The following is a 12,044-nucleotide window of genomic DNA, read 5'->3' as shown; positions in this document are numbered from 1 at the left end:
ACCGCTGCCTCTAACACACAGCCTTACTGGCTGTACTTCTCTGCAGCTTCACACCACCCAGTAGCTCCCTACTGTCCCCGGGGTTGGCTCCCGATGGCCGACGGTGCCCCCCTCCTCTCGTTCGCCCGCGTGGCCTCACTCTTTTCCATTCACAACCCGACTGACTTCTCCTTCCGGTTTACCCCCTTAAGGACCCGAACCTTCCTCCCACGTCACATGACTCCACCCCCCCGTGACGTCACATCCGGAAGGTCGCTTACGCCCGCATTACACATACACTGTTAACAATTTCAAGCAAAGCTCCATACGGTCTGTACATTGGCAACAATGACGATCAAAGTTTCTGACAGTTACGCGTGACAATCACGAGCGAAACTCCATACAGTATACACAATAACAATGGCGATTTCGCAACAAAACGACGTAACAACACGAGTCATTAACACGGCAACCTACAGGATATCAACGGAGCTCGGGACACCAAACAACGAATTAATCATTAACTACACCCAGAAGATACCGATCTCGACGCCGTATTTAACAACACTGTTACAAGCAGACACCCGCATGGAAGCCGCGTCAATTTATCACGCACACAACCGGACGAACACGCTCCGCAAACCAGCGAGTAAAAAAAAACACCCGCGATCGCAACCTGGCGCACGTAAGATGGGTGAAGATATTATTATTTTCCTTGGGGCCGGGTGCTTGTCATGTCACGACTCGCCTGGCAACCATGAATAGCGTAGGGCGGCAAGGTGGAGCACTGGGACGCCCCGAAGAATCTTGCATGGTGAATACGGCCTGCTCTTGCGAACCCATCCACCCTCGAGCAGAAGACTGGAACTCCCCCTCTGCAGGCATTGATGTCGGCGGGAGCGGCATTTCGGCAGCAGGAGCGGCGTTTTGGCGGGAACCGCGCCCCGACCAGCCCTCGAGTTGGCGGGAGCGGCGTTTTGGCGGGAACCACGCCCCGACCAGCCCTCGAGTTGGCGGGAGCGGCATTTTGGCGGGAACCGCGCCCCGACCAGCCCTCGAGTTGGCGGGAGCGGCGTTTTGGCGGGAACCGCGCCCCGACCAGCCCTCAAGTTGGCGGGAGCGGCGTTTTGGCGGGAACCGCGCCCCGACCAGCCCTCGAGTTGGAGGGAACAGCGCCACGATCAGCCGCCGAGTTGGCGGCCCTACCGCGTGGCCCGCATGCCTGGGCCTCCCCCGCCAGCCCCCGCAGAGACGACGGTGTCTGTGGGTCTCTGTGCGGTGAGTCTGTGGGTCTCTGTGTGTGGTGAGTCTGTGGGTCTCTGTGTGGTGAGTCTATGGGTCTCTGTGTGGTGAGTCTGTGGGTCTCTCCCCGCGGCTCCATCGCTCCGTTCCCGATGCCAGTCCCGCCGCTCCGCGTGCAGCGCCATCTCTCTCTCTGTCACCGGGGCTGCCATCCCCGGGGCTGTCCGAAGGATGGTCGTCACACCGTCCCCGTCGTACGAAGGCGTCCAGATGAGTTTTGTATTTGTTTTTCGTCTTCCCATTTTACTTCCCTAGGATAACACCTAGCAATATTTATATTTCCACAACTTCTGACGCCAAATGTAGTAGGTTCGAATTAGGTGCACACACACGCAGCTTGGAGGCAACACTATTTATTAAGCGGTAAGTAATATAACACTGTACATGAGGTGGTGACCACCTCCCTCAACTCACTAACACTCTGGAACGCGACACAGACTGGACCAGGCAGGCAACGGCCTGCCTGGCCCAGGACGACGACTCGGGACTTGACGACCGATGATGTCTTCACTTCGGAGTACAGTACAACAGCCTCGCTCTGCGTTCACACCACGCTTATATCTGCTTTGGCGTGGCCGGCTCCGCCCAGGCGTGGCCGACTCCGCCCAGGCGTGGCTGGCTCTGTCCAGGCCACGCCTCCCTTCCCCCACCTCTGGGAAGGTCCGGATCCCTCCACCACGTGACCCCCCAGGCACCCCCTTGGGGCCCCCAGCCCTCGTACGGGCCGACACAGTAGTGACCGTTCTATCTCACTACACATGCAAACACAGACATGCACGTTTGGTGATCACACACCCTCACCTTTTAATACACACGTGGTCATCGCACTGGTAAGCAGGACAATGTTATATTCCACAAAAAATAGCTTTTTGAAAGTATTTTACTGTACATCTTGTCAGAAACTATGCATATCTGGGCATTGGTAATGGTAAGTTATGTGGGTTTATAGCGATTGGTTTCGGAGCTTTGTAGTTTTCGTGATGATATCTGAACTGTACTCACACGGACAAACCAATGTAATATTAACAACGTGGAGCCTGTAGGCTCCTGAAGAGTATGCTGCTCACTAGCAGTGCGGAATAGAGAATGTGTAAGCATCCAACTGCAGCTCCACCTGACGTATGTTAAAATGAGACTAACTACCTGGTAATGTTGCTAGTGATGTGTTGGCAATAGTGCACAAGCACAAATAATAAAACCTCAAAGCATTCATCAACAACACTGCCTTGAAATAAAAATTGGTGGCTTTGTGTTCTGGCATTGTTAACGTTGGAGTTGAATTGCAAATTCACAATGCCTCTCTTGCAGTGGACCCATGTGCGTCAAACCCCTGCCAGAATGGAGGAACCTGCACGGTAACGAATGACAAATTTGAGTGCAAATGTCCAGCAACGCACAACGGGGCCCTCTGCGAGATTCTGGGTATGTTTTTAAATGTGTGCTTTGTCTCTATCAACTCAATCATCTAGGATGTTGCTTTGTACCCAAAGCTGCTTAATTGGCTACTTGATTATTCAATTTGTGAATAAAACTAAAATGGATGGGGGAAAAGGAACTAAAATTCTCAACAAGAGTGTTCCTCATCAAATATTGTGAGAAATGTTATGAATAATTTGTAAAACAATAAACATTTTAGAATTGGTAATATGAATACATCTCATCATTAAAACGTAAACATATAATATATATATTTCATAATTATCATCTTTACCATAACCATCAATTCTCCATCATCATTGTCATCAGCATCAAACAATTGTTCCAGATAATTAAATTCCTGTATTCATTATCGAGTCTATTGAGATGATCTCTTCCACCGGATTAAATTCACATGACCTTATTTATTTTGTGGTTAATTTTCATGTATGACATTTGGACCTGAACAATACACGCAATAGCCAGTTTATTTTCAATTCATATTATAGGACATTTTATCTTCACCTTAATGAAGTAGCCGTGCCTTGGTAATTCCCTGCAGTTATCTCTGGACCCCTTATCCAGTAACAGTGATTGTCAGAATCTGCGGATAGATTCCTACTCTGTCGGCTGAACTTGATTAACATGAAAATTTATCAATAGTACCTCTCCCTGTGTCCATACGGAGGATTAATATTTCAATCATAGAAATTTTCAGCAGTAAAGCTTTGCCCGTCAGTCGGTCGCATTTGCGCAAATTTATTTTGATGGTGACCTTAGAGAAAAGGACCACGTTGCACTTCCTATCCCAATTACAATAATAATTATAAAGCACCTTTCAGACACCCCGCATAACAATAACCCATTGAATTAAACACTGAGATATGGGAAATTAATAAAATAAATGATAAAAGACATTTGTTGAATTAACGTAAAGTTGAATAAGTGGAATTGTATAGATTATATTGAAGACACGCTTTAGAAATGTCCAAAGACTCGGAGAACCTGTTATCTCGTGGGAGAGAGTTCCAGAGTCTGGGGGCTGCCACATGGAGAACATCTCGGTCTGGGAATGCTGAGAAGATCTGCATCCCCAGATCGTAGAGACCTTAAACACAACTAATGCCCTCATCTTGGCGAAATGGACGTCATTCATTCGAATCCAGATATAATGAACAGAGATAAATGCCAAGAAAGGATCTTCTAAGGGCCAGAAACCAATCGGATGAAGTCTTCAAGTGAAACCAACTATATATTGAAGGACTCTCAAGACCTGAATGTGACTTCCTGGCCATCAACCTGAGGGAAAACAAAGTTGACGTCATCGCCTTACAGGAAGCGCACGTTGATGACAGTGTGCTGCTGGCGAGTGACACAATAAATGGTTGCACACTTGTTGCTGCCATCTAACACCCTCAACGTGGCCTCCTCGCCACCTTCAACAGGGAACATAAAAGACAAGCCGCCACATGGGAACCATGGCCATGCAATCCAAACTGTGGATCTTATCGTAGGTCACTGTGGTCTGCCCTCCTTCAGTGGAGGAACAGCGCAAATACACGAACTCTCCTGAAGCCCACTTGTGGTTAGCAGACCTCGACATTGGCATTGAGCTCCTGAAAATATTGCTCCTATTTGCGAGAATGGAATAGAAACATTGAGGGGACATGGGTATAGCATGTCTCTGATGTAGGCTGGGGCGAGGTAGTTAAGTGCTTTGTGCATTAGCAATAGGATTGTGAATTGAATCATTTGTGAAGCTGGAAGCCTGTGCAGTCAGTGCAACAATACATTGCAATGTAATATGTATTATATTGTACGACAGGAATGCACCGTGGTTGATTCCAAGGCATTTAACAATCCTGTGTTTTACAGTGGACCTGTGTGCTTCGAATCCTTGCAAGAATGGAGGCACGTGCACAGTAGAGGATGGCGTGCTTGTGTGCCAGTGTCCTTCCTCCTACACTGGAAAACACTGCGAGAAAAAAGGTAACCCACACGGTGAAGATATCTAATTAATGCTGCTCTTCCATTGTGGAGTGCACCATGTTACATATACCATTACCCTTGGTGCAATTTTTATTTTCTCGCCAAAGTGATGTGCAATGCAGTAATGAGGTCTACTAAGTCTTGTTAAGTTGATATTTCGAATTCTTGTCAATAAACTCACCTCATATAAAATGTTTAGGAAGTGCTTTGTCATGAAATACTAATACTTATAGCCCTGAGCCGGCACCACTGATATCCTTTACAAACATACTTTCAAGCGAATGTTAAGTTCAGCAATAATAATCTGATTATTTCCTGAAAACTGTGATACAGGGTAAGTCTTATTTCTGAAATACATTACTTCCCACACTCAACGTGTCGTGTCCTACTCAACCATAGCCAAAGGATTTGCATGATTGGTAACTTGTATTTGTTCATGATATAATATTTCAGTTGCTTACTTTTAAAAGTCTTGATGCACCACAGTGGTTAATTCTTGTAAACATGTTTTGTAGTTTTCACCGAGTAACGATATTTTTCATTTGAACTTTGATGCACTTTTGCTCAAGAAATAAAATTACCTAGTGATTTGTTGCTGAAACGTGCTTGGTATATGTTCTGTAGTTGATACCATCACCATCGTCATCGCTGTGGTTTGCTCTGTTGGAGGAGTTTTGATCATTGCCGTCATTGTTTTTGTCATCTACAAAAGAAAACGATCCAGGTCAGTACTAATTACTGTGTCTTTCTCATAACTCGTTTGTGATTCTATCATCTGTATCGAATGGGGGGGAAGGCATTGTTTATTACCTGGTTGCTTCAAGGCCTTACAGACCCCCACCCTGAAGGCTCCACTAATCCCACCGCCACACCAGCGTGCCAACACCGGCCATTATTCCACCTTCACTGTCTGGCTCCACCCATCTCTGAGGAGAGGCAGCCACAGATTCCGGGGCAAACCTAGAAGGGCGCAGGTATCGGCACTATTGGTGATCTCCCGGATATAGATAAGCGGTTACACACCTTCTGAGACCTTCAACAATGAAGTATTAATAAAATAACATGAAACTGCACACATTCACTCTGGAGGAAAATGACTCACCCATTCTAAGCTCTGGAACTCTGCCTAACCTCGAATCATAATGCTAGCCATCGAACAAAAAAGGGCCACTGCATCGCTCGTATTTGGATGGCTTCTCTGGCTGTCGAGAACGCTCTTCCTTCCGATATTAGGAAGTCACTGAAGCTATGCACTTTTAAATCTAAATTGAAAACTAATTTCTTTAAAACTACTTTTTGTGTCTAGTTTGTTGTTTCTCCCCCGCACCTCTGATGAGCACGGTTGGCTACGTACGGCTCGAAAGAAGTCCAAAACAAATGCGTAAGAAATCACACAATTTAATTTGCATTGGCCAAACGTCCCAACACTTCAATATTACTTGCAAATTATTAAATTGGGATTACACACAGCTATTTCGCTTTGAGTACGACGTTTCGCTGATAATTACAATCAGCTTCATCGGGCGATGAAGCAGATATTGTGGTCTATGCAAACATGACTCCTCGTAAAAAAAGGTGTTAGTTTTGTTGCCAGATAAAAGGATAAAAAACCAATTATCATATTGTTTACTGGCAAATGAGGTACCAATGGTGTAAACCAGGCTACAGTCCACATTATAGACTGCCAGTACACTCACCGAGGTTAATAACCATAGCTACAGTCTACATTATAGACTGCCAGTACACTCACCAAACTTAATAACCAGGCTACAGTCCACATTATAGACTGCCAGTACACTCACCACGATTAAGACAAATTTGAGTGCAAATGTCCAGCAACGCACAACGGGGCCCTCTGAGAGATTGGTTTAACACATTCCTACGGAGGGAGCTGGTAGGAACGTTGGGTTGCTCGGTCAATGGCCAGGGTCAACGGCGGCGTGGTGTATTCCGCAAAAATGGCCGACTGTGAGGGCGGGCACAAGCCGGCGTGAGTAGGTTAAACGTTGAGTTATATAAGGGCACCACGGGGTGACCAGCCCCTCCCTACCCAGCCCCACCCCTCCCACCTCCCACCCAGCCCCACCCTCCCCACCCAGCCCTACCCTCCCCACCCAGCCCCTCCTCACCCTCCCCTCTCCACCCAGCCCCACCCCTCCCATTTTTGGATGCAGGACGGACAGACACAATAATCCCCTGTGGGCTGGTGTAACCAGGAGGTTCCTACGAGTAAATGTGTGCTATGTCTCCATCAACTCATTGATCTAGGATGCTGCTCTGTGGACACGTGCTTACCCAAAGCTGCTTAATTGGCTACTTCATTATTCAATTTGTGAATAAAACTAAAAAGGATGGGAGAAAAGGAACTACAATTCTCAACAAGCGTGTACCTCATCAAATATTGTCAGAATGAATAATTTGTAAAACAATACACATTTTTGAATAAGTAACACGAATACATCTCATCATTACAACTTAAACATATAATAGATATATTTTTCCTAATTATCATCTTTACCATAACCATCAATTCTCCATCATCATCATCATTGTCATCAGCAGCAAACAATTGTTCCAGATAATTAAATTCCTGTATTCATTATCGAGTCTATTGAGATGATCTCTTCCACCGGATTAAATTCACATGACCTTATTTATTTTGTGGTTAATTTTCATGTATGACATTTGGAACTGAGCAATACACGCAATAGCCAGTTTATTTTCAATTTATATTATAGGGCATTTGATCTTCACCTTAATGAAGTAGCTGTGCCTTGGTAATTCCCTGCAGTTATCTCTGGACCCCTTATCCAGTAACAGTGATTGTCAGAATCTGCGGATAGATTCCTACTCTGTAGGCTCAACTTGATCAACATGAAAATGTATCAACAGTACCTCTCCCTGTGTCCATACGGAGGATTGATATTTCAATCATGAAATTTATTTTGATGGTGAAAGAAGTCCTGACTTGAACTTTGTTTGGCAGGAAAAAGCCACACCATTCTGAGCTTCAGATGGATTCAAGCATATCGGAAACATACGAAGTTCCATTTGATCATTTCTACTACAATGAAGACTGGGATACTCATGAATATGAAACAATTTGTCCTGAGAAAGATGAAATGACTGAGGGAATCCGGTTGGCCGTTTCGAGCAATCATTTGGCTCAAACTAGCTCAGCAGTATTGTATGTAAACGATACTTCCTCTGACACGAATTTGGGTACTAATAAATGCTTGTACTCAACAGAGTTGGTTGTATCGGTCGATAATATGAGCGACGAAATACACTCTTAACACTTAATGGCAGAATGGTAATACACAAGTTCTAATGGTGACTCTGAAGGTCTGTTCCAATGATTAAGTTTACATATACTTTTCCACGTCAATAAAATTGTCCGAGCACAGATGTTTTCTACATTTTATGTCTGACACAACTGGAATATTTGTTTTCACTTCTGTTGCACTGCTGCATATGAAATATAAGTACACCTTTTATCATACAATATGTGCGTTCTGTTTTAAATGCCTTACAATGTGTGATGTTTTAGACACAATATTAAAATTAGGTGTTTAGTAAAAATTCAAAAGCAATATCATTTAATGGCAAGAGGACATTTATTAAACAGTCCAATGCTACGCTTCCTTAATTAATCAACCTACAAATGCCCCATATCGCATGTTCATATTAACCACACTTGAACATTGGTCAAGCGTGTTGGTATTATAAGAAGTTTTATGATTGCAACAGAGGAGTGTTTGTGTGATGGGCAAACAGCTCCCACCGGACTCATATCATCACATGTTCCATGCGTGTAGACGACTGTCAGAGTGGTTAAGCGGGGTTCGAAAATGGAGTAATTTTGTATTTTGAAATAGAATCCGTGTAGCCGTACCCACAAAAAACTTTAAAACCATTTGTTTACCAGTGTCCGCTTGGTGTTACTCATTCTGCTTTGAATGCTGTCCGAATTATAAAATAAACCAAGTGACTTAGGGGTCCTGATCCTGCAGTACAGCAAGGTTCCTAAACGTGGAATGTTAATTCAGATGCGAACATTTTCACGAATAAAATCGGTTTTCCACTTTGTTCTTGATGGTCAGTATGACGTCTCGCTACTTAAGAGAAACACAAACATGGCATCATTCAGATACGATACATTTAATTTTCATAAGACATTCAAGAATACCCACAAGCCATTTGATGCTAGTTTACAGTAACATTCACCTCGCACCAGAGCAACGTAATGCTTAGCCCGTCTAATGATGTGCACAATATTCTCTGATATTAACATAAACACATTACCATCTTTGCAACCAGCTAAACAAAGCCACGTTTCCGTCATTTCACACTCCTTGCACAAGTAAAGATGCAACTTCCAATAGAGTTGCACATCCAGCAATGATACTCTTTGCCCGTCATGTCCAGAGGTGTTATTTTAATTTCAGGCATATGTGTGAACAACATAGAGCAGTCGATTCCCTCAAATGCACCAATTTTAACAAACTTACACAGGATATAGTTCAGTGGATCATTAAAGGTGCATCACGCTTGTGTAAAATCCGATTACCTATTCCACCTGCTACAGACCAGGGCTGCTCAAATGCCAGTCACATCAAGCCCAACACAACGTGTGTAATTGAGTGGAGATGCATTTGATGAACGTGGAAATGTGTTTTGGGAATGAGCATGAGGTTTGTAAAGTGAGAGGCACCTCCTCAAACACAACAAACTCGCATTAAAATCGCATTTAATGTTGTCTGTCGTAGCATAACCAAACAGCACTTCAATCAATCCGCACTTAATCCACACAACCCGAGGTACATCTCTAGCAGCTACAGTCATGTTATCTATGTATCATGCACGCACTTCACTTGATCGAAATATATCAATATCGCCACTGAAGTCAAGATGTTTGCATTACCTTATTTTTGAAAGCTACAATATTACGCACTTGGCAAATGTGCTTTATTTTCCAGGGTAAATTCACATCGCATCAATTGATCCTTATGCTGGTTTTTTGCGTCTAGCCAGTATGATGAAACGTATACCGACTGCAGAACATAAAAACCGTGTATAGCGTCAGATGTTCCTACGAATCTGTTCAATTTTCCATCTCACAAATTACTGTGCATACTCCATATGGCAAATTGGGCCTCAATATTCTTACATGCAAACTTGATTATGGTCGACTGTACTGTTTCTAAAGATGTTGTTTTTATCACAATAAAACTCAAACTCTACTCTGAAAATGCCCATTGTTGTAAAGTGAAAAGAACGAGGCCTTTACAGGAGGAATTGCAATTTACAAGAACCTCTGAACAATAACAACGTTACAAAGATTGGCAGATGCACAAGAGGCATTCTGCGAAATCATTAAATGGCTGAGCTCCACACCACTTCAAGTTTCACTTTAGAAAACCTGAGGCAGAACAGTTATGTAATTAGGTATGATTCATGTAATGTCATTTGTCAAACGTTAAAATAATAAATCGATGTTGCATGCCAATGTTTTTCCCAGTTTGTCGTAATTATCTCATGATATAATTGCACACCTGTGGTGGGTAAATATGAATAACCTGTTACCTTTTACACGCAGCGCACGCCACTCGCCACAAAGACCAAGTATACGGAAACCTGTAAAACCAGGACACGTGAACTATGCGGAAATTGTTTTTTATCTGTCCGTATTCAGACGGACGGGTCTCTAGCCTCATTTGTCGCTTGAGTATCGGCCCAGCATCTTGTTAACAACCAAGCGCCTGCTGTTGGAGGACAAGAAGGTGTCTTCAATGGGGGACCAGGTAAGAACCCACGGGTGCCTGTGGCACACACCGCAATATCTGTTAAGCTCTCAGCCATTAGAGGGACACAAGCAGTCACGTTTAAGTGCACGTATGACGAGGCAGTGGATGTGCACCTAGCCTGGCACAAGCGCCGTTGTGAAGTCACCGTCATGAAGTGGCGAACGGCGGTTGTTTGTGCAAAAAAACAACAGACTGCGTCTGGGTCAATTACAGCACAAACATTAATTAGAAGTAAAGACGTTGCATTGTTATTTTATTACACAGGTGATATGTTGTGCGGGTAAGGCGAACGTGGACGGGTGGTTTAATAATCGAGTCAAACATTGTCAGGTTTCTGTGCGAGTTTAGAGTCTAGGCAGGGTGCTCGCACCATGGGAATGTGGAATTTCCAACGCTGGCCCGGGGCCGACAAGGGATGAGCGCGTCCTCTTCATCGCCCGCGTGATGGAGCAGGGGAGGCGTGATGGAGCAGGGGAGGCGTGATGGCTACATCCTAGAGAGGCAGGCTCGAGTCTCGTTTTGCGTTGGGCCACATGCGTGTACGGGGTTCATAAGTCGGCTGTGCTCTCAGCAATTCTGTTCAGTGTTCGGCAATGGCACAGTTATGGGTGTCATAATTGGGCACGATGCAGCATGTACGAATGGATCTGTTTGGATGCTTGTGGTGCTCTGATAACGGCAATTTGTATCTCAATGAACTATAACAGCCTGCTACTACAATTGATTTCACACTAGAGTCAGTCTACAGTGCAGTCTACAGTGACCACTATTGAACATCCATTGTTTATTCATTCGCAGTCAAACTGCCAATTTACAGGCCTCTAAATGGACTGAGACATAAACGCGGGGCCCAAAATTATTTTAAATACCAGACACTACAGGTTTGCGGAGTATTGGGTGCATATTTCAGCATCGCACTATTCACAATCCAGTCTGCATTACCACGGTGTCCTATCAATGCCATCACATGACACCTGTCAAACAGGTTGTACAAAGAATTTCACAAAGTTGCCCCACCGCTCTGTCGAGAGAGAAGCGGTTCTGCCCCGCGTGAAATGTGCAAGGGCGAGACGCACACCGCGATGAGAGTGCCAGCTGCCCGTATAGACTTGGTCTGACGTGTCCAGAGAGGTTGCGTAACTTTGCACATCCCAGGCAGTCATCGACTTACGAACATCCGCACCTACGAACACCCGCACCTGCGAACTAGCTTCCACGAAATGTTTTTTACATCGACTTAAAACGCGAACTCGCAATTGCAAACTGAATCGCGGGTGTAATGAGTGTTTGTGTGTGCATGCGCACATGTGTGTGTGAGGAAGTAAGAGTATGTTTTTGAACTTCTTTCGCACCGTACGTAGCCATCCGTGCTCATCGGACGTGTGTGAAAGAGTGCGCGAGCGTGTGTGCGTGCACGCGCGCGTGTGCCCCGTGTGTGTGTTTGTAGGGAGTGGTGGTGCAATGGTTAGCGCGCGGCGCTACCAATGCGGCGACCCGACTTCGCTTCCCGCTCACGACCAACACCAGTGGCGAATATCTGAATGGGTCTTG

General features: G+C 44.9%; 1 protein-coding gene across 11 annotated transcripts in view; it reads left to right on the top strand.

Annotated features, from left to right (window-relative positions):
- LOC144734432 (zonadhesin-like) overlaps positions 1-12,044 on the top strand; it is a 138,692-nt gene that overhangs the window by 119,351 nt on the left and 7,297 nt on the right. For 8 of the 11 annotated variants that reach the window (XM_078616627.1, XM_078616624.1, XM_078616625.1 and 5 more), the window contains 4 exons: positions 2,590-2,703; positions 4,573-4,686; positions 5,311-5,410; positions 7,673-10,195. In XM_078616627.1, the coding sequence (XP_078472753.1) occupies positions 2,590-2,703; positions 4,573-4,686; positions 5,311-5,410; positions 7,673-7,982 (638 nt within the window). In that variant the 3' untranslated portion in view covers positions 7,983-10,195. Of the gene's footprint in view, positions 1-2,589; positions 2,704-4,572; positions 4,687-5,310; positions 5,411-7,672; positions 10,196-10,381; positions 10,491-12,044 lie in introns of those variants that run through there. The other 3 variants (XR_013588508.1, XR_013588510.1, XR_013588509.1) reach the window with 1 other exon arrangement.

This window comes from Lampetra planeri, chromosome 51, assembly GCF_965212315.1.
Source record: "Lampetra planeri chromosome 51, kcLamPlan1.2.h2, whole genome shotgun sequence".
NCBI lineage: Eukaryota > Metazoa > Chordata > Hyperoartia > Petromyzontiformes > Petromyzontidae > Lampetra > Lampetra planeri.
Note: the sequence above shows the minus strand (reverse complement) of the source record. Positions and strands in the feature narration are given on the sequence as shown.